The sequence below is a fragment of the Aquila chrysaetos genome, chromosome 16, assembly GCF_900496995.4.
Source record: "Aquila chrysaetos chrysaetos chromosome 16, bAquChr1.4, whole genome shotgun sequence".
NCBI classification, from domain to species: domain Eukaryota; kingdom Metazoa; phylum Chordata; class Aves; order Accipitriformes; family Accipitridae; genus Aquila; species Aquila chrysaetos.
The window spans coordinates 2,627,214-2,646,571 of NC_044019.1; the positions used below are offsets into that span (position 1 = coordinate 2,627,214).

At 62.7% G+C, this 19,358-nt stretch overlaps 2 protein-coding genes across 4 annotated transcripts; one reads left to right on the plus strand and one right to left on the minus strand.

Moving 5' to 3' along the window:
- The first annotated feature begins 1,691 nt into the window (after positions 1 to 1,691).
- TINAGL1 (tubulointerstitial nephritis antigen like 1) lies at positions 1,692 to 10,268 on the plus strand. Of its 2 annotated transcripts, XM_030039862.2 has the most exons (12): positions 1,692 to 1,739; positions 2,316 to 2,647; positions 3,399 to 3,462; positions 5,374 to 5,466; positions 5,561 to 5,675; positions 6,733 to 6,856; positions 6,989 to 7,139; positions 7,393 to 7,576; positions 7,879 to 7,924; positions 8,418 to 8,541; positions 9,037 to 9,082; positions 9,249 to 9,530. In XM_030039862.2, exons 2-12 carry the CDS (start codon positions 2,347 to 2,349, stop codon positions 9,387 to 9,389), a joined length of 1,389 nt encoding a protein of 462 aa, XP_029895722.1. In that variant the 5' UTR covers positions 1,692 to 1,739; positions 2,316 to 2,346; the 3' UTR covers positions 9,390 to 9,530. The 2 variants fall into 2 exon arrangements, with proteins under 2 accessions (XP_029895722.1, XP_040985271.1); XM_041129337.1 differs by lacking the exon at positions 9,037 to 9,082 and having other exon boundaries at positions 9,249 to 10,268.
- A 4,791-nt stretch (positions 10,269 to 15,059) lies between these two features.
- Positions 15,060 to 18,451, minus strand: PEF1 (penta-EF-hand domain containing 1). Of its 2 annotated transcripts, XM_030039840.1 has the most exons (6): positions 18,385 to 18,430; positions 18,234 to 18,264; positions 18,099 to 18,203; positions 17,354 to 17,509; positions 16,657 to 16,800; positions 15,060 to 16,059 (listed from the first exon to the last, which is right to left on the minus strand). In XM_030039840.1, the coding sequence occupies exons 1-6, from the start codon at positions 18,403 to 18,405 to the stop codon at positions 15,830 to 15,832; spliced, it is 687 nt and encodes a 228-aa protein (XP_029895700.1). In that variant the 5' UTR covers positions 18,406 to 18,430; the 3' UTR covers positions 15,060 to 15,829. The 2 variants fall into 2 exon arrangements, with proteins under 2 accessions (XP_029895700.1, XP_029895699.1); XM_030039839.1 differs by having other exon boundaries at positions 18,099 to 18,264; positions 18,385 to 18,451.
- Positions 18,452 to 19,358: the final 907 nt, after the last annotated feature.

Consider the following 19,358-nt stretch of genomic DNA (forward strand, 5'->3'; position numbering starts at 1 on the left):
TCTGCTTCCCGCAGCCACGTGGGCCCAAGGTGCCCGGGCTGGACTTTACCCTGCTCCACTTCAGCTGCCCCACATGCACAAGAGGCTGCCGCTTCCCGGAGCGGGGACAGGCCTGGACGGCAGGGACACGCGGGGGGGGAGATGCCAACGTCAGAGGAACGCAGCGAGCTGTGACTCCGCAGTGCCGGCTTGCCGTGTCCTGCTGAGAGCGACGCTTGGCAGGCCGGAGCATGGCTGCAGGAAGGGGGTGAGGGGGGGGGGCTCGCAAGCACTTGGACTGTCGCGCTCCCACCTCCGCACACGAGCCCTTATCAGCTGGGGGCTACGACCGGATTGGGAAGGGGCCAGCTCTGCTGGCAGCACCCCACGGCATCCTCGGCTCATGCCTGGCAGGAGCACAAGGGCACAAGGACCGGGAGCCCAAGCCGGGGATGTCCTTTTTGCCAGTGGCTTTGCTTTGTCCCCTGAGGGTCTTGGGGAATTCGTGACTCAGTCTGGATTCCTGTCAGTCCAGTCATGGAGAAAGTACGTGAGGTTGGAGACAGTCGGACTCCGGGCCGGACCCAGTTCCTTCCTGAGGCGCTCAGCAGCCCTCCAGCTCGGTGTGCTCAGCCCAAGGCTGCGCTTGCAGGAAAAGGCCCTCCTGAGAGCGCTGGCCGAGCAGCCGGGCGGGGGTCCCAGGCGATGGGGCTCTTGCAGGACCCTCGTTCGGGCACCCAGAGCACCCTGGGGTCCCAGGGAGCAGGCAGCCCTCAAGCCCAGTGGGATGCGGTGCTCCCCATGCAGGGGCACCCGGGGTGCAAGCACACCTTGACTAGCCGCAGCATCCTCCCCAGGGGCTGCAGCCAGGAGCCCTCCAGCCCGTGGCCCTGGGTTCAGCCCCTGCCCCGGTTCCCGCAGCCACCCGGGGAACCCCGCTCCCCCCCGCCACCCGTGGTGCCTCCCGTCCTGGCTGCCATGAGGCATCTTCGAGGAATCCTTTGGCAGCGGCTGGGAGATGCTCCTCGAGGGCCAGAGACGGGCAGGAGACCCAGAGCGGGCAGCCGAACAGCCCCCCCCCCCAGCAAGTACTGGTGCTGCTGAGGGAACCGGAGCCTGTGGGGCAACCGAGACCCCTCCGGTCCCTGCGAGCTCAGCACCTGGCTGGATGCTGGCAGCGGGGACACAGGTCTGACTCCAAGCGACACCGACTCCGTGCCCTGGGCTGTAGCCAGCTGCCCACACTGCAGCTGGGGTGCTGGAAGGGGGGGGGGACACACACGCAGCCCCCCCCCCCTCCACCCCTCCCCACACCCTGCCCCGGGCAGCGGAGAGACCCCCCTGGATGGAGCGGGGGGTGCTGGCAGCGCTGCCGGGACCCCCCCCCCCCCAGTTTGCGAGGGGCACTGGGCGGGGGGGGGGGGCACGGGTGGAGGAGCAGGAGCCAGAGCCGGGCAGACCCCCTGGCCCCGGGGGGGGGGGGGGGGGGTCGGGGCCGCTCTTCTCCCTCCCGCCCCGACGGGAACCCCGGGACCCCGCGACCCCCGGTCCCACTGGGCTCCGCTCCGCACGGGGAGGGGCAGCGCGGCCCGGGGGGGGGGATGCGGGGAGGTGCCGGGGGCAGCCGCGATCCGGTCGGATCGCGGCTGCCCCCGGCACCTCCCCGCACCCCCCCCCGGGGCCGGGACGCGCCTATAAGGAGCGGCGGGGCCGGAGCAGGCGCTCGGCGGCGGAGCGGAGCGGAGCGGCGGGCGCGGCAGGTACGGGACTGGGGGGGACGGGAGGGGTTCCTTGCCCCGTGGGTTCGTTGCCCCGTGGGTTCGTTGCCCCGTGGGTTCCCCTAACTAGCCCCCCCCGGGGTCCCCAGCACTCCCCCCTCCGCCTCCCCAGGCTGAGAACTGGGAGCTCATTGCACTGCCCGCGCCTCCGCGGTGGTGGGGCCCCGGGGCCCCGGCAGGCTCCCCCCGGTGCCACGTTTCTCTGGGGTTTTGCTTTTTTGGAGCAGGGGGTTAAGGTGTGGGTGGGCACGGGGCTCCTCGGCCGTCCGGGGAGTGGGCATCCAGGGGGGGAGCGGGGGTTTTGGGGCATCACGGTGTGGGTCCCCAGAGCCAGGGTGGTCGCAGGGGGAGTTAGAAAACCTGAAGGTTTTGAGTGTCCCGGGGGAGGGCAGGGCACGGGTGAGGTGGCTGGGGGCTCGGTGGGCAGCACACTGGGTGCTGGCCGGGGTGGGCGACCCAGCGGGACGGGGCTGGCGTAGGGTGCGGAGCTGCCCTTTGCCCACAGGACCCCCGGTCCCGGGTTGCCCCCCCCACCAGCTCACTGCCCTCCCACCGCAGCGGCTGCAGGTCTGGGGACATTGCCGGCAACATGCGCCTGCTGCGGGCCCTGCTCTGCCTCTGGCTGCTGGCCGAAGCGGCCCTGGCTTCCCGGGTACGTACCCGCCGGGAGCTGGGTCCCGGCTTGTATGAGCACGGGGTCTACGATGCCGGTGGGTCCTACTGCCAGCGAGGGGACGTCTGCTGCCACGGCCGTAACGATGGCTGCACCGTGCCCTACCACGACACCCTCTGCTACTGTGACCTCTTCTGCAACCGCACCATCTCCGACTGCTGCCCTGACTTCTGGGAGTACTGCCTGGGCATTCCGGCCCCTTTCCCCAAAGCTCCAGGTGAGGCAGCCCCCAGCCCAGCCGGGTGGGGGTCTGTGGGTGCCAGGGGCCAGCCCTGGGTTGCCCGATGCCTTGTGTGATGCCACTGGTGCCCCACGGGGTAATGGATGCAGCCAGATGCGGCAACCCATGGCCCTGCCCTCGCTGCAGAGCCGCTCTGGACCCCTCGGAACTGTGGAAACCCATACAACGTGCACCTGGGAGCAGCCTGTGGCCCTGCAGCCTGTCCCCTGCACCTCCCGTACCTGTGGGGCAGAGCAGGGGCGTGGGGGGGACTCCATCCCAGCTTCCCCGGTCATGTCTGGGGCAGGCGGATGCTGGCCCTGACTTAACCCGCCTGGCAGCTGGGACGGGCAGGACAGACGGGGGCGAGAGGGGGGCACGGGCAGCCCCCGCCGCACAGCACAAGGCTCTCTAAGAAGTCCCTGCAGAGCAGAGCCAGCTCCCGGGCACAACTGGCCCTTTTATCCCTGTCCCGCCAGGCTGTGCGTGTGAGGCCGGCTCTGCTTGGCAGCCCCACACGCAGCCCCACGGTTAACCCTCCCGGCGCCGAGCAAGCCCTGCTCCCACCCTGCGCCGTGGGGCGCGAGTTGGTCCCCATCGCAGGTCTGGAGATGCCGAGTTGCAGCCGGGCACCTGCCTGGCTTTAAGGACCACGTTTATTTTCCCCTTGGTATTTACACCCTGGGGGTGCCGGCAGGACCCCTGATGCAGCCAGGCGCTCACCGGGACTCTCCTTTCTCCCATCCAGGCTGTGCCCGCGCCGGCCGCAACTACCCCACCGGAGCCACGTACCGGGAGAACTGCAACCTGTGGTGAGTGCCTCTGCGCTCCCCGTGCCACGCGGGCACCGCCGGCTTGGTGCCAGCACGCTGCCTGCGCGGATGAAGGGCATCGGGGGGGCCCGCGAGTACCGGGGCTGCCCGCAGTCGGCTCGGCGGGAGCGGGAGCACATGGCCCGAGCTGGGTGGTGGGGGCTGATGCCAAATGCCTTTGCTCTGGCATATTCGGAGTGGAGAGCCCGGGGCCTTGAGCCGCTCCCAAGTTTCAGCGCATGCCTTTGTGGGAACCGCTCGTTTCGCCGGGTTAGCGCGCGGCCGGGCTGGCTGCGGGCTGCCGACGCGAGCCCGGAGCTGCCGGCGTTTTTCTGGCCACGCTAGTCCAAGCCCAGCTTGCCCGAGCCTGACGGGACGCGTCTGCAGCTGGCAGCCGTGACGGCTCCGTGCCAGGCGACCAGAGTCCGGCCCCACAGCCGGCTTGGGTGCAAGCAGCCTGTCTGTGCTGCGTGCCAGGAGCTCGCTCTTTGCATTAGCGAGGAGCGCGGGGTTTATCTGGAAACGGCTGCGGTGGTATTAATGGCATCTTGGAGGTGGGGGATAGGGGAACCTGCGGGCACAGATCTGCCCGTAGACAAGGAGCAAACACGGCAGGGCTGGCTGGCTTGCAGCGATGCAGCAGATAAGGGAAATCAAAAGCTCCGTCTGGGGCGTGTGCGAGGGCACGAGCACGTGTGTGTGCATGTGTGTGCAGGCATGTGCGCTGGAGCTGGAGGTAAGAAGCCAGCCCGATCCCTTCCCGAAGCCCCAGTGCCACCCGGCGTTTCTCTGGAACCGTGGCGTGGAGGCATGTGGGGCTGGAAAATGTTCCCGAGCCCTGGGCAAAGGTCGAGGTCCCCGAGCCAAGCCGTGCACTTGGATGACTGGTCCCTGCTGCTGGGAGAGCATCCCTTCCCCAACAGCTCTGGCCCTCAGGGGCTGAGGCTCTTCTGCCAAAACCTTCCCCCGCACTTGGCGCCTGGAGAGCAGCAATTTCTGCAGCGCTTCACCCCAGACCTTGTCCCTTCCCGGCTCCTGCGGGGTCTGGGGGGGTTTGGCAGGGGGCAAACGCAATGCTGGGGTGAAGCAGAGGGGGCTGGTGTGGGCACCCAGCTGGCTGCACCCCAAGGTGCTCCCATTGGGAATCCCCAAGGAGTGAACGGCCAGACGCGGGGTCACCAGCACAGCACCGGGAGCGCTCGGGCATGGGGACGGGGCGAGTGCCAGGGGTGCAGGTGCTGCCGGCGGGATCGGGGCCAGGCTGGCAGGACACGGCTCCGGCCTCGCACGGCTCCTTAAAAGGGAAGAACGTGCCGGGAGCTCGGCCGGCGGGCAGGAGGGAGCATGCCAAGCATTGCTCACCACGCGGGGGGAGTACAGTCCAGGGCTCCCCAGGGTGACCCGGACCCGGCACATCCCCCCCAACCACCCCCTGCCCCAGGTCTCCCCGTGCAGGTCTCCCGGCTAACCTGACCAGAGCAGCTCGCCCTGGGGGGGGACAGCCAGCCCTGAATCCCCTCCCTGGGCTGGAGTCCAAGCCCCGCTCTGATGTCTGCAGGCCTGGCTGCTTTTCAGCTAATTTTCTGTCCCATGCTCTGTCTGCCCTCCGGGCTCCTGCGGGGACTGGGGCTGGCGGGGGGGGGGGGGGGGACACACACACAGCCCCCAGGGCCACGCAGAGGGCTGCCCGCCAGCTCCTGGCCCGGCTTCACCCCATCCCGAGGTGCCGAGCCGCGGTGCCAACCCCCAGACCCTGGTGCAGAAGCAGCCCTGGCCCCTCGCTGGCTACCCACGATGGCAGGGGGTCCCCGGCTTGGGAGGGGCAGCACCCACCTGGGGTCCCCCCGTTTTACCCCAGGGACACCGTCCCTCCCCAGCTGACTGTCCCCTCCGGTGCCGTCCCCTCTGCAGCACCTGCGGCCCCGGCGGGCAGTGGCAGTGCGAGGACCATGCCTGCTTGATGGACGGGGAGCTGATCGACGCCGTCAACAGGGGCAATTACGGGTAAGGACCGGGCACCGGGAGGACGGGGAAGGGATCCTTCGCCCCTCGGTGCTTTTTGGGGCACTCTTGACCCTTGCCCCTTCCTCCCACACAGCTGGAGAGCCGCCAACTACAGCCAGTTTTGGGGCATGACGCTGGAGGACGGGATCCGGTACCGCCTGGGCACCTTCCGACCCTCTCCCACCGTCATGAACATGAACGAGATGCACGTGAGTCCCCACAGATGGAAGGGGAAACTGAGGCACGCCAAGGATTGAGCCTGCCTGTCCCATGGCTTCACCCAGTGCTTTACCATCCCCCTCGGCTAGCAATGTCCCCGCAGTGTCCCCGACCCCGGGAAGGGGCTCTGCAGCCGGAGGGGGGGGGAAGCAGGGAAGGGGCCGTGCTGGGTGGGTGCCGCGGGCAGCCCTTGTGTTTGGAGACGGCAGCTCAGCAAATTCCCCCTGACAATCCCCGGGCTGCCAGTGTTGTTTTTTCCCCCGTTCCTCCGTGCCGGTTTCCCATCGGAAAGCCGGCCCCGCAGCTGCTGAGTCGGCAGAGACGGCTGCGCCAGCGCTTTGCGAGTGGGGTGCCTCCGTCTGCCCCCGGGGCCGCACCTGAAACTGGACACCCCCCACCCCCCTATTCAGGGTGGGCAGCGGCTGGGGGTCCCATGGGTGCTGGCGGGGACCGAGCGTCGTGCACGGTGCACGCCCAGCGCCCTGGCCTTGACTCCCGGCGAGGTTTAATTTTAGAGGTGCTTCCTGCGCTGGGATAAGCCGGGTGTCCCGGCCGTGTCCTCCCCAGGAAGGCTGAGCTATGCAAGGCTGGGGTGGGGGCACCGTTCCCCCCCCCCCGAAGCGGAAAGGCTGGATGTGAGTCAGCGGCTGGGCAAGAGCCAGCCAGAGGCCACAATGAGGGGCTTAAGGCACCCAGCGCCGTGCACTTGTGGCAGGGCAACACCGCCCTTGCTGGGGTCCAAGACCAAACGCTTGGTGCTGTTGTGGCATAAGGAGCTGCTGGGGCTGAGGAGCCCAAATTTAGGGAAAGTTGAGGGATCCAGCTCCTCTGCGACAAGGGGGCACCCGAATCCTGGTCACGCTCAGCCAGGGCTACGGGCATCCCCATCCCGAGGGGCCCTGCAGTGGGGCTGGGGGATGCTAACGCGGGCTGGGGGTCACGGCTCCGAGGATGCCCCGGGAGCTGCTGGGGATGGACTGCTGCGAGTGGGGGGAAGGTCCCTGTGCGGTGACCCCCCCCCCCCATGCCTCGGCTCTGCCTCCGCAGATGAACATGGACTCCAACGAGGTGCTGCCTCGCCACTTTGACGCGGCGGCAAAGTGGCCCGGGATGATCCACGAGCCCTTGGACCAGGGCAACTGCGCCGGTTCCTGGGCCTTCTCCACGGCGGGTGAGATGGGACAGGACGGGATGGGGTGGCCGGTGGGGGCGGACGGGGACTAAACCTGCTGCCGCGGGGCTGGGGAGCGGAGCAGGACCCGGGGGAGCAGCCGGCGCTCCCTGACCCCCTGCTCGCTTCCAGCCGTCGCCTCGGACCGCATCTCCATCCACTCCATGGGACACATGAAGCCCGCCCTGTCGCCCCAAAACCTCCTGTCCTGTGACACCCGCAACCAGCGGGGCTGCAGCGGGGGCCGGCTGGACGGCGCCTGGTGGTACCTCCGCAGGCGAGGGTGAGTGGGGACGGGATGCGCAGGGCAGAGGCTGCCCCGGTGCTGGGGTGGGATAAGGGGGTTCAAGGCTCACCTGGGGAGAGCCCAGGGGTGCCCCGTGCACATCGGGCCCCCGGAGCTGTCCCTTGGGCAGGCGGGGACCGAGGGCTGCCAGCCCGGGTGGGGATGGAGAGTGGGGTTTGGGGATGGGGATGGGAGTGGGGATGGAGCCGGGTGGTCCTTCCCTTCCTCATGTCCTTGTCCCTTCGCCCAGGGTGGTGACAGACGAGTGCTACCCCTTCACCAGCCAGGAGAGCCAGCCGGTGGCACAGCCCTGCATGATGCACAGCCGCTCCACGGGCAGGGGCAAGCGGCAGGCGACGGCACGCTGCCCCAACCCCCAGACCCACGCCAACGAGATCTACCAGTCCACCCCTGCCTACCGCCTCTCCTCCAGCGTGAGTGCCTGCGGGCCGGGGCCGGGCAGAGCCGCCCGCGTGGGCGAAGCAGGAGCCGTTTGGTGTGGGGAGCGGGAAGGGGCTTGGCTCGGGGTGGTTTCCCTAAGAAAGCCAAATTTGGAAATGAAGCTGGGAAAAACCCGCTGCGGAGCCCCCAGGGGAGCTGCTCCTCCATTCGGCATCTCCACAACACCCACCCGTGGGTGCCGAAACGGTCTCTGCCTGCGTCCCCAGGGGGTGGGGAGGGCAGTGCCGGGGGTCCCGGTCCCAGCCCCGGTACCACCCAAGCTCTGTGCTTGCAGGAGAAGGAGATCATGAAGGAGCTGCTGGAGAATGGCCCCGTGCAAGGTAGGGAGCCAGCGTGGGCACCCCATCCTTGAGCCCCGAAGCCGGGTGCTGCAATGGCCAGGGGGAGGAGGTGGTGGGGGGAAGCTGCCCTGCTTGGGGCCGGGGGCAATTGTGGGAGCCAGGACCCCCCTCCTCAGCTGCTGTCCCTGATTAATGTTTAGCCACATTCCCCGGGCAGTGCCGTGCTCTCGCTGGCCCCGGGGTGCCCATCACGCTGCCCACACCAGCAGGCACTTGTTGCTCATTAACTCCTGAGACTTAATCTCCATCTCAGCAGTTGGTTTTGTTTTACTTTATTGTTTTTAATTCTCTGAGTCTTGTCACATCGCCCACGTGATGTGACATCTGGCTGCCGCCTTCCCTCCTCCCGGGCGATGCCCTGTGTCCCCGGTGCCTGTATCCTCCACCCTGGGGGACGTGGAGCCCCAGGAGCTCGGCACCCCATCCCTCGGGACAGGGTCAGCATCCCCAGACCCTCTCCCCCTGCCCGCAGCCATCCTGGAGGTGCACGAGGACTTCTTCATGTACAAGAGCGGGATCTATCGGCACACGCCGGTGGCCGAGGGGAAGAGGCCGAAGCACCAGAGACATGGGACCCACTCAGTCAAAATCACCGGGTAGGTGGCGGGTGGCATGGGGGGCTCTGGGGCATGTGAAGAGCCCTGCTGCAGGCAGGAGAAATGTTTTTTTCAGGGGAGGAAAGGTGTCCCCTTCCTCTGGGCATGGAGAAGAAGCCGGGAAGGAAGGAGGGTGCAGGGAGCGATGGCAGGGAGCCCTGCCAGGGGCTGATGCTCCCCCCAGGGTGGTGGCCACAAGTGACACGAGTGTGCGGTGCTCAGCCCCCTCAAAGGAGGGAGGTGGGAGCGGGGCTGGCTGCCCTGTGCCGGCAGCTTCCTTCCTCATCCCCATAGTTAAATATACCTGCCTGTATTTCGGGAGCGGACGTAAATACCTCAGCCTGGCCCTCGGGGAGGTGCTGAGGCCAGGAAACGACTGGGGTCAACACAGCACCCCGCTATCGCAGTGCCCGGTGGGGTGATGCCCGCGGTATGGGCTGCAGCCCGAGGGGGTGCCCCGGGACCCCCGCTCACTGCCCTGCCCTTCCAACGCAGGTGGGGAGAAGAGCAGCTGCCTGATGGCCAGACCCAAAAATACTGGGTGAGTGTTGGCGGGTGTCAGAAGTTTGTTGGGGCTCAGTCGTTAGGGCGGGTGGCTGCAAGTGCTGCTTTCCCATGCCCAGGTGGGATTCAGCTCAGGGATGGGGGGGGGGGGGGGGTCGGCTGGGCCACCCAGCGCTGAGCCGTGTCCCGTGTCCCCTCCACAGACCGCGGCCAACTCCTGGGGCACGGCGTGGGGCGAGGGCGGCCACTTTCGCATCGCCCGCGGCGTCAACGAGTGCGAAGTGGAGACCTTCGTGGTGGGCGTCTGGGGCCGTGTCAGCATGGAGGACATGCCCCACAAGTGAGCGCCCCGCTGCCCCGCTGTCCTCCCACCCCGGGGCCCCCCCCAGCCCCGCAGATGTCCTTGTCCCTACGATGGCCCTGCCCAGCACCGCAGCCCCTCCGTCTCCTCCTGGGGGTACCCGTGGGGTGGGACCCCCACGCAGCCCCGTGCCGCTGGGCAGGGGGATGAGACTGTCCCCTGGGTCCCCATCCCCGGGGGGCCGCATGCCCCCGCTGTGCTGACGCTGCGGCTGGGTGCAATGGCGCGTGCATGGGGTGTGCGGACGGGGGTGCCCCGGGGGCCGGACCCACATCCCGTGGGATTTACCAGCTAATCCCCCCGCCCCAGGCTTGGCTGGGCTTCGGTGGCGGCTGGGGGCTCTTCAAAGGTGGCCGCCCCCCGCCCTGGCCGGTGCTGATGGCTTCACCCCCCTTCTCCCACTGCCGGCGAGCACGTGTCCGGGGCTGGGGGAGCGCTGCAGCGGGACCCCCGGGGCTCCTGCACCCCCATATCTGCCCCCCCAACTCCCCTCGCCCAGGCATCCCTGGAGCCAGGGGAGTAAAATAACCCAGCAGTGCCCGGGGGGGGGGGGTTTCATCCGTGCCCCCAGGGCTGAAGGAGTCCCAAGGCTGGGTGTTGCCAGCTGGGGATCAGGACGGGGTCCCCTCCGTCCCCCCTGCCTGTCCCTATGGTGCTATGGCCCCTGCCACCCCCCTGGGGACCGGGGACGGCTCAGCCCCACAGTGTCCCTGTCCTGGTGGGGCCACAATTGGGGACCACGCAGCAGCACAGCCCAGGTCCTCCCACCCTTTCCCCCCACTCCACCCGGGGCTGTACTTTTAAGACTTTTTGTATTTATTTTGCTTTTTATTATTTGTAAATAAAACTTATTGAAGCCTTATTGCTAGGAGGGTCTGCTCCTTCCCCAGCCCTGTTCGGGGAGGCGGGGGGGGGGTCGCATGGCCCCACTGCCCCCCGCCTGCCCTGTCCCGGGGAGGTGGGGGGGACCCAGCCGTGACCCCAGGAAGAGCTGCAGGGCGAGATAAGGCCCCGCTCATTGTGCGTCTTCCGGCTCCCCGTGACGGCGGCCAGCATCGGCGGCCAGCACCGGCGGCCAGCGCTGGACCCGCCACGGGCACGCGCAGCCACACGGGCCACCGCAGCCTCCACCGTGGCCAGGAGTGTCACCTGTTGCAAACGAGCGGTTTGGGTCGCTTAAAGAATCACCGTCGAGGGTATGAGCGAAAGTGATTTAATAGGAGTTTATAAAAGCACGACTTCACAAAGTTTGATGTCAAGGTTCGCTCTTATTACTTAATCCATGGATGAAGTGTATGAGGAAAAATCAAGTAAGAATTAAACTAGGATGATTTAAACAGAGACCGAAGATGCAAAAGGTCATCTTTTTGAGAAACATACAAAGGAAAATAGGGTGAGAATTGATTTTTCCTGATTTGCACAGAGATCGGAGGTGCAGAAAGGTAGGGGAGACCCTCCCGTTGAGTCGTGAGGTTCAGGAAGACCCCCTTGCTTTCTCAGCTCCTGATGGAGCTTAGGTGCATCTGGATCGACTTCTAGTCCCAGACTTGGGCAACGGTTTATGTCTGAAAGGATTATGTGTGTAGCAGCAGTCTGAGGTTCATTCACGGTTTAAGGGGAATCACAAGACTTAGCAGCACTTAATCATTGACTAATTTAACATTTACGAAGTAGAACTTACTACAGTCAACAGTGGCTTAATTGTAGATTTGAAAGGGCAATACTATACTTGCTATCGGATACCTGGGTCAATTCACACACGCACGCACACAAACACTAAGCTATATATATATATATATATATATATATATATATATAAACAGAGGTATACCTGTTAAAAATTCCCCTTGGGTTCAGTGACATATTCATGTCAAATGTCTCAGCGTTTCTCAACGGGCGAAGGGGTGACCCCCCCGAGGAGCGAAGGCTTTCAGCCCGGGTCCCGCCGTCAGCTTTCGGCAACGGTCCTCCGATTTTGGCAGCCCGGAGAGTTTGCGAGCTCCGAGCGGCGTCCGCCTCAGCGGGAGATGCCCGGTCGCAGCCCGCTGCGGTCCAGGAGAGCTCGAAGGGCCTCGCGCGGGACCGCCGCTCGTGGGTTTGCGAGGTGGTTGCCTTTGGAGGGTGTAATTCCGTTCTGGCTGTAATTTTGGCCAGGAAAACGCAAAGGTGGGCCGCGATCGAGGCAGCAAGAGTCTCGGCTACGGTTCCAGGTGCCGGGGTTTCGGCTGCGGTTAGCGGGTGCCTAATTGTCCTCACTTGCCGTGTTGTAGCCGGGGTAAGAAAGTTCTGGGCTGTCGCAGCTCGCTGTCCAAGAATGTGATGTTGGCGCATCCTGACATGGCAGTGTGGCCTGGAGGGGGGGGGCCTGCGCCACCATGGCCACCCCACAGCCCGGACTGCCACCACAGCCGGGTGTGCGCCACCACAGCCACCCCGGCCGCCGCAGCGGGGCCGGGGGCAGGGTGGGGAAGCCGAGCAGGCCCGTGAGGTGTGGGTGTTGCTTTTTAAAAATGTATTTATTCTTTGCTTTTCCTCTTTCTCCCCGCCCCCCCCCCCCCCCCAGCCCCTCAGCAGCTGAGGAGAGGGGGGTGTGTCCGCCCCCCCCCCGCGAGCGTGGAGCGGGGCGCCACCTGGCGGCGGCAGCCTGCACCCGCGCCCAGCCGCACCCGGCGGGGCCGGGGCCTCTGCGCAGGCGCAGAGCCGCGCGCCGGGGCGTGGGCAGGGACACACCCCCCGCGACCCCTCCCGCGTGTGGGGGTGCGTGTACACACGGACGGACTGCTGGGGTTTGTTTGTATGTGTGTGTGTATACATACACACTCGCGCACCCCCTGACACCACCGTGGCTTTTTTTTAATATATGCACATACACACTAACAGACACTGCTGGGGGTGTGTGGGTTTTTTTAAATATACACACACACCACTGTGGTTTTTATATACATACACACACACACATACTAACAGACACTGCTGGGGGGTTTTTTTGTATGTTCTTATACAGACTCACACACACACTAACAGACACTGCTGTTTATGTACATACACTCACACTCCAACAGACACTGCTGGGTTTTTTTATATATATTTATACACACACTCTAACAGACACTGCTGTTTATATACACACACTCACACACTAACAGACCCTGCTGTTTATATATACACACACACACTCACAGACACTGCTGGGTTTTATTTGTATGTTTTTGTACAGAGACTCGCACACACACTAACAGACACTCCTGTTTATGTACTGTCGTGGTTTCAGCCCAACCCAGGACATGTACATACACCCACACTCTTAACAGACACTGCTGGTTTTTATATATATACACACACTGCTGGGTTTTATTTGTATGTTTTTATACATAGACTCACACACACACTCACAGACACTGCTGTTTATGTACATACACTCACACTCTAACAGAGACTGCTGGTTTTTTTATATATATATATACACACACACACACACACACAGACACTGCTGTTTATATACACACACTCACACACACTGCTTTTTTTTTTTTTAATGTATATTTATACACACTCAGGCTAAAAATCCCTGCTGTTTATGTGCGCACACACACACTAACAGACACTGCTGGATTTTTACACACACACACACACACACACACACACACACACAAACAGACACCGCTGTTTGTACATGTACACGCTAACAGACACAGCAGTCCATGTTAGTGTGTGTGTGTACATACATGTATAAACAGCAGTGCCGGGGGGGGGGTGTCTATATATACTGTTATATATACACACAGAGAGCAGCAGCCTTTAGTGTGTGTATATTACAAAGAGCAGTGTCTGTTAGAATGTGTGTATATATAAACGGGGGGGGGTGATAAATAAACAGCAGTGTCAGCATGTGTGGGGATATATATATATATACACACATTTCACAAAGAGTGTTCTCTGTGTTCATGTGTGTATATCCACAGGTGTCAATAAGTATGTGTGTGTATATATGCATATACGCAAGGGTGCCTGTTAGTGTGTGTATATATACACGGGGGTGTCACTCTGCATGTATGCATATACACCCCCCCATCTGTGTGTGTGTATATATATTTATGTGTGTGTATACACATATGTACACCCTCCACCATATATACACACACTCAGAGGAGTGTCAGTAAGTGTGCGTGCACACAGTGTGGTGTTTGTGTGTATTTGTATATACACAGGGTTATCTGTTAGTGTGTATTTATATATTGTCCTGGTTTTGGCTGGGATAGAGTTAATTTTCTTCCTAGTAGCCGGTATGGTGCTGGTTTGAGTTCAGGGTGAGAAGAATGCTGATAACACATTGATGTTTTCAGTTGTTGCTAAGTAGGGTTTATACCAAGTCAAGGATTTTTCCCCTTCTCATACCCAGCCAGCAAGAAGGCTGGAGGGGCACAAGGAGTTGGGAGGGGACACAGCCGGGACAGCTGACCCAAAGTGGCCAAAGGGGTATTCCATACCACATGATGTCATGCCCAGTATATAAACTGGGGGGACTTGGCCTGGGGGAATCGCTGCTCAGGAACTAACAGGGCATCAGCCAGTGAGTGGCAAGCAATTGCATTGTGCATCACTTGTATATTCCAATTCTTTTATTAGTATTGTCATTTTATTATTGTTACTATTGTTATGAGTTTCTTCCTTTCTGTCCTATTAAACTGTTCTTATCTCAACCCACGAGTTTTACCTTTTTCCTTCCAATTCTCTCCCCCATCCCACTGTGGGGGGGGTGGAGTGAGCGGCTGTGTGGTGCTCAGTTGCTGGCTGGGCTTAAACCGCGACCTGTACGCACAGGGCTCTGTGTGCGTGTGTGTGTATATACAGGGGTATTTATGTATACACACACAGACAGACTTCCCTGGGTATTATATATATATATGTTTACATACCTATGCACACACTCAGCCCCAGCTGGGGTCACAGCCCCCCCCCCCAGCCATCCCTGCTGTTGCACAACAGCCCTGGCCAGGAGGGGTGACAGCCCGCACAGGCAGCGACAGCCACAGCACAGGTGACAGCGTGGGGTGGGGAGAGGCAGCCCCCACCGCCTCTGCTTTAAACCTCTCTGATCTACAAGGCTGGGCAGCTCTGACTCAGCCAGAGACAACGAGAAATATTGTTGGAATGATGAGTGATGCTCTAGAACAAAAAGTCCTGCCTTTGGCTGAAGCTGAGGAAAACACCGACATCTGGTTATTGCTTCTAAAAGCATCAGATAAGGTACTCGGTCTTTTAACTATTTTGTTTCATAAAAATCCCTTTAGATATACAGTAGCAACCTGTTTTTCAAAAAGCATCTCAGATTTCTCATCAAGGCCAATTAAAGGATAACCACCTGCTCATCATTTTAAAACCACAGGAAAGAAAACCTTTCTGTTGGTCAAATCTTTACTTGTACCTCAGCAGGAGACCCCAGCACTTTATTTTCTCCAAGTTGACAGGAAACATGTAAGAACTAACTTCAGGAAAGTGTGCCGAGCCCTGGGAGCAGCACCCAGAGCAGGGGTACAGGCACAGAAGGGCACGTCCCCTCCCTGCACCCAGAGCTGCTGCTGGCCCCGCGGGGGGTGACACGAGGCAGGGCAGCGTCCCTGTGAGCCGCTTCGCAAACACAAACCACCCAGCGACCAGTGCACATCGCCTTTTATTCAAAAGCTGTAAAAATAAGCTCTAAACCGTTTCCGAGTTTGGCTTCGGCAGACAGAGATGAACTGAAACAGACATTGGCAACAAGGCGGGGGGGGGGGGTTCGATGATCCTGCGTGTGACTGCAGCAACGTGGCCCGTTCCAGCAGCCTGGAGAGAAACGGGGCTCAGACCCCCAGGAAAGCTGGAGTGTTTCCAGCACAGCCGAGGGGTTGGATGTGCTCCCGGCGAGGAAGTGCAGTCTGCGAGGCAAGGAAGGACGAACTCTGCCATCGCTTGTGTCCTTCCTGCTGCTTTTCAAATGAAGGCTCAGCTCTTGGTCACTGGAAAGTCCCCAAAAGCAAGCCGAGACAGAGATATTCCACTGCAGACATCCAGCCAAGCAGAGGGACAGCGCAGGTGGGGTATAAGTATGATTTTGTGTCTGGCGAGGGAAGATCTAAGCACTCCCTGGGAGGCATGGCACAGGCTACTGGTTTGGCTGTCCTACCCCACAGCACGGCCCCAGAACCGGGCTCCAGTTTGGCATGGAGGCACCCGCTGCCATCGAGTGGGGACAAGGAATCGAAGCCGGGAGGGCCCCAGCAGGGCTCAGGGCTCCTCGGACAGAGCAGGCTGGAAAGCCGGCCCAGGGGAACAGCTTGCTCTTCAGGAGGCTCAGCCACAACCGAGCACGAGGCTGAGGGGGGCTGCTGCTCCTGGAGAGCCCCGCAGAGCTCCCGGCCGGCTCACAGCCCTCGGCCGAGGGTGTCACATCATGCGAGTCACAACCATCGTGAGGAAGTCCTCGTAGCTCAACCGCACGTTGCCCACCAGCCCCGTGTCCTTCTCGCGGAAGGCGTCGGTTGTGCTCTGGAGCTGCATGCAGATCTGAATGAAGCGGTCGAGCTGGATGCTGGGGTTGGAGGATCTCTGGGCGTAGCGGGCCAGCAGCAGCTGGCTAAACTGGGGGCTCAGGTTATAGCCCATCTGGGAGAAAGCTAGGAACAAGAAACACTCCGATTAAACCTTCCCGACAGGAGGGAGAGCAACTGTGCCCTCCATCCCGTGTGCTGGCACACACCCCATCTCCCACCGCCCCGTGGTGCTCACTTCCAAGGGCGGGTGTGCGCGGGCAGGGCTGTCCAGAAGGAGGAACCAAACCAAGGCACAAATTCCAAACATTGTTCCCCTCCATCAGACATACACACCCAAGAGTTCCTCCCACAAAACAGGCTTTAGCCACATGCCATTTGGGGGGGGGGGGGGGGGGGTGCATTTTAGGTTTCCTTAAGGAAGGAAGGTCATGCCACAGCCCTGCTGCAGCTCCTCGTCTCCTGCCCCACGGGGAAGGCTCAGTGCCAGCTCTGCCACAGCCAGTTTAGCCAGCCCAGCGTGCCCCAGCGCAGCAACAGGCATGGACTGCAGCCACGGCTGTGTGGGAGGCACCCGGAAGATCAGAAACACCCATCCCTGCTGCAGGAACGGCACAAGGAGGAGTCACCGGGCCAGACTGGAAATAAACACCAAGCAGAGCCAGACAGTGGTCCCTGGCAAGCTCTGTAAGGGCTAGGTTGGTGTCTCTGCCCCTCACGCACCTTGCTGGAGCTCGTTGAAGCTGATGGAGCCCGACTGGTCCCTGTCGTACTGCTGGAAGAGGTTCTTCCACTGCTGGATGAAGCGCAGCAAGGCTGAGAAACCGTACACGTCTATGCGTCCTGACCTGGTCTTATCGAACATGTCTGGGGAAGAAGGAGCAACGATCAGGAGCAGGGCAGTGAGGAGCAGAGCAAGGACGTGCTGCAGAAACTCCCGGAGAGCTCAGGATCTGTGCTGCAGCTCCCTGGCACCCCGCTCCAGCCCTGAAAGTCCTCCCTCACCAGGGCCGCCATCAAACAGGACCATTCAATCCCTAAGAGGCTGGTAGGAAATGGCAGAAAACCCAATGCTGGGGGAAGCAGGGGAACAGGGTGACTCTGGCTCGCTCCTGGACCTCTCCCTCCCTTTTCTCCCTGGCTCTCTGGGAGCAGGGGCTTGCTCGGCCTTGTGCAGAGCCGGGTTCCCTTTCCTGAGCAGCGTTTTGGACCCCTGACTCGCGTCCTCCACCAAAACGGTGCTCGCAGCTGCTCGGTTTGACCAGCTCTCGCTCCAGAGAGCACTTGCAGGCCAGCTGCTCAGGTAAGTGATGCCCAGGTAACAGGGGAATGCAGGCTGGGCTGGCTTCACCCAATAGAGGTTCATCTCAAACAGATCAGAATAAAAAGCAGCAGGAGGGCAAGGAGAGCCCAAACTTACTTATCATCAGCAGGCACGTCTCGTCATTGAACGTCGACCAGTTGGAGTTGACCAGCGCCTGCTTCAGCTCCTTCACGGAGATGTACCCGCTGCGATCGGCATCGACCGCCTGGAACCAGGAGAAAGCCTCCGGGTCCACACCCGGGGGGGCATTACCTGCGTGGGGAGAGGCCATCAGCGGCTCTCACCTCCCCTCAGAGAGACCGCTGGCTGGTCTGTCCCCAGGGATGGCTCACAGAGACACAGCCAACACCCGGGGGCCAGTCAGCACTTCTGCTCTAAACAGCTTTTTACAGCCATACGATCCCGGGAAAAGAGGTTAGCAAGGCCCGGGGCTTGGCACGTAGCGTCTGGCGGCACAGAAGGGGAAGTAAATCAGATCCTTCGCGTAGCTTGAGACGGGGAGAGCGAACCGCGGGGCTGCTGCCCCATCACCCTGGCAGTGCCGGGCGGCAGGTGCGCGGCCATAAAGGTTTATTGCTGGTGCTCGGGGCTGCGGCCTCTTCATCACCCTCCTCCTCCTCCTCCTCCTTTTCGGCACCTTCCTCCTCCAGGTTTTAAAATAATAAACTGGGACTTTGCAGTTCAGCTGAGCTGGGCGAGGGGCGCCGAGCAGGCCCCTCCTGGCACGGATCGGGGCTGCCACACAGGGAACGACCCCCCCCCCCCTCCAAAATCTCTGTCCCGGGGGGCACCCCGGGTCCCGGCCGCAGGAGGGACCCCTCAACCCCGCGGCCCCACTCACCTCCGGGGGCCGCCCCCCCGTAGGGCCCGGGCTGGGGGCCGCCTCCAGGTTGTCCGTAGGGTCCCCCGGGGGGGGGCTGACCGTAGGGCCCCCCACCGTAGGGAGAAGCCCCGGGGTAGGGACCGGCCGGGGGCGCGCCGGGGGCCTGTCCTGCGCCGGGGAAGCCCTGGGGAGGGGACAAAGCCCGGTGTGCGACCGGCAACGAGCCCCCCCCCGCCGCCGCTACCGCCCCCCCCCCCCCACCTCACCCCGGTCCCCCCCCCGCCCCGCTCCGACCCGGCCCCACCTGCCCCGGATACGCCGCCATAACACCGCTGCTGCGCCCCCGCCCCGCCCCTCGCTGACGTCACGGGATGCGCGCGCGCCCATTGGCTGCGGCCCGCCAGAGGCCACGCCCTCCCTCGCCGCCGTGGAAGCGTGGGAGGGGTCAGCTAGGCGGGGCGGTGACGCGAGGGAAGCGCGCGCCCGGAGGGGGCTTAAAGCGGCAATGACGACTGAGAGGGGTGGGGCCCACCGAGTCCCGACGGGTTCTCCCCGGGACCTACACGGGAGCAGGGCTAGGATTTCCCCGGGAGCCGGTCCGGGATCCCCCCAGAGGCAGGGGCAGGATCAGCCCTGGAGCAGGGCCGGGAGGAGGCTGGGAGCGGGGCTGGGATCGCCCCAAGAGCTGGTCTGAGGTCCCCCCAGGATCAGGGCTGGGATCCCCCCAGGATCAGGGAAGGTATCTCCCCAGGATCGGGGCTGGGATCCCCCAGGATAAGGGCTGGGATCCTTCAGGATCAGGGCTTGGATCTCCTCAGGAGCTGGTCTGAGATCCTCCCCCGAGGCAGGGCTGGGATCCTTCAGGATCAGGGCTGGGATACCCCCAAAGGCAGGGCTGGAATGCCCCAGGATCAGGGCTGGGATCCGCCCAGGATCAGAGCTGGGATCCACCCAGGATCAGAGCTAGGATATCCCCAGAGGCAGGGCTGGGATCCCCCAAGGTGCAGGACTGGGATCCCCCAGGATAAGGGCTGGGATCCCCCCAGGATCAGGGCTTGGATCTCCTCAGGAGCTGGTCTGAAATCTCCCCCAAGGCAGGGCTGAGATCCCCCAGAGGCAGGGCTGGAATGCCCCAGGTGCAGGGCTGGGATCCCTCCAGGATCAGGGCTGGGATCTCCCCAGGATCAGGGCTGGGATCCCCCCAAAGGCAGGGGTGGAATCCCCCAGGTGCAGGGCTGGGATCTCCCCAGAGGCAGGGCTGGAATGCCCCAGGATCAG

Coding starts and splice junctions, on each gene's coding strand:
- TINAGL1 (XM_041129337.1), top strand. CDS start 2,347: ATGCGCCTGCTGCGGGCCCTGCTCTGCCTCTGGCTGCTGGCCGAAGCG. Junction 5,467..5,560: donor GTCAACAGGGGCAATTACGG/GTAAGGACCGGG, acceptor CCTCCCACACAG/CTGGAGAGCCGCCAACTACA. Junction 7,925..8,417: donor GGAGAATGGCCCCGTGCAAG/GTAGGGAGCCAG, acceptor CCCTGCCCGCAG/CCATCCTGGAGGTGCACGAG.
- PEF1 (XM_030039839.1), bottom strand. CDS start 18,405: ATGGCGGCGTATCCGGGGCAG. Junction 17,510..18,098: donor CGGGGGGGCGGCCCCCGGAG/GTGAGTGGGGCC, acceptor CTCCCCACGCAG/GTAATGCCCCCCCGGGTGTG. Junction 16,060..16,656: donor CTTCAACGAGCTCCAGCAAG/GTGCGTGAGGGG, acceptor TCTTGTTCCTAG/CTTTCTCCCAGATGGGCTAT.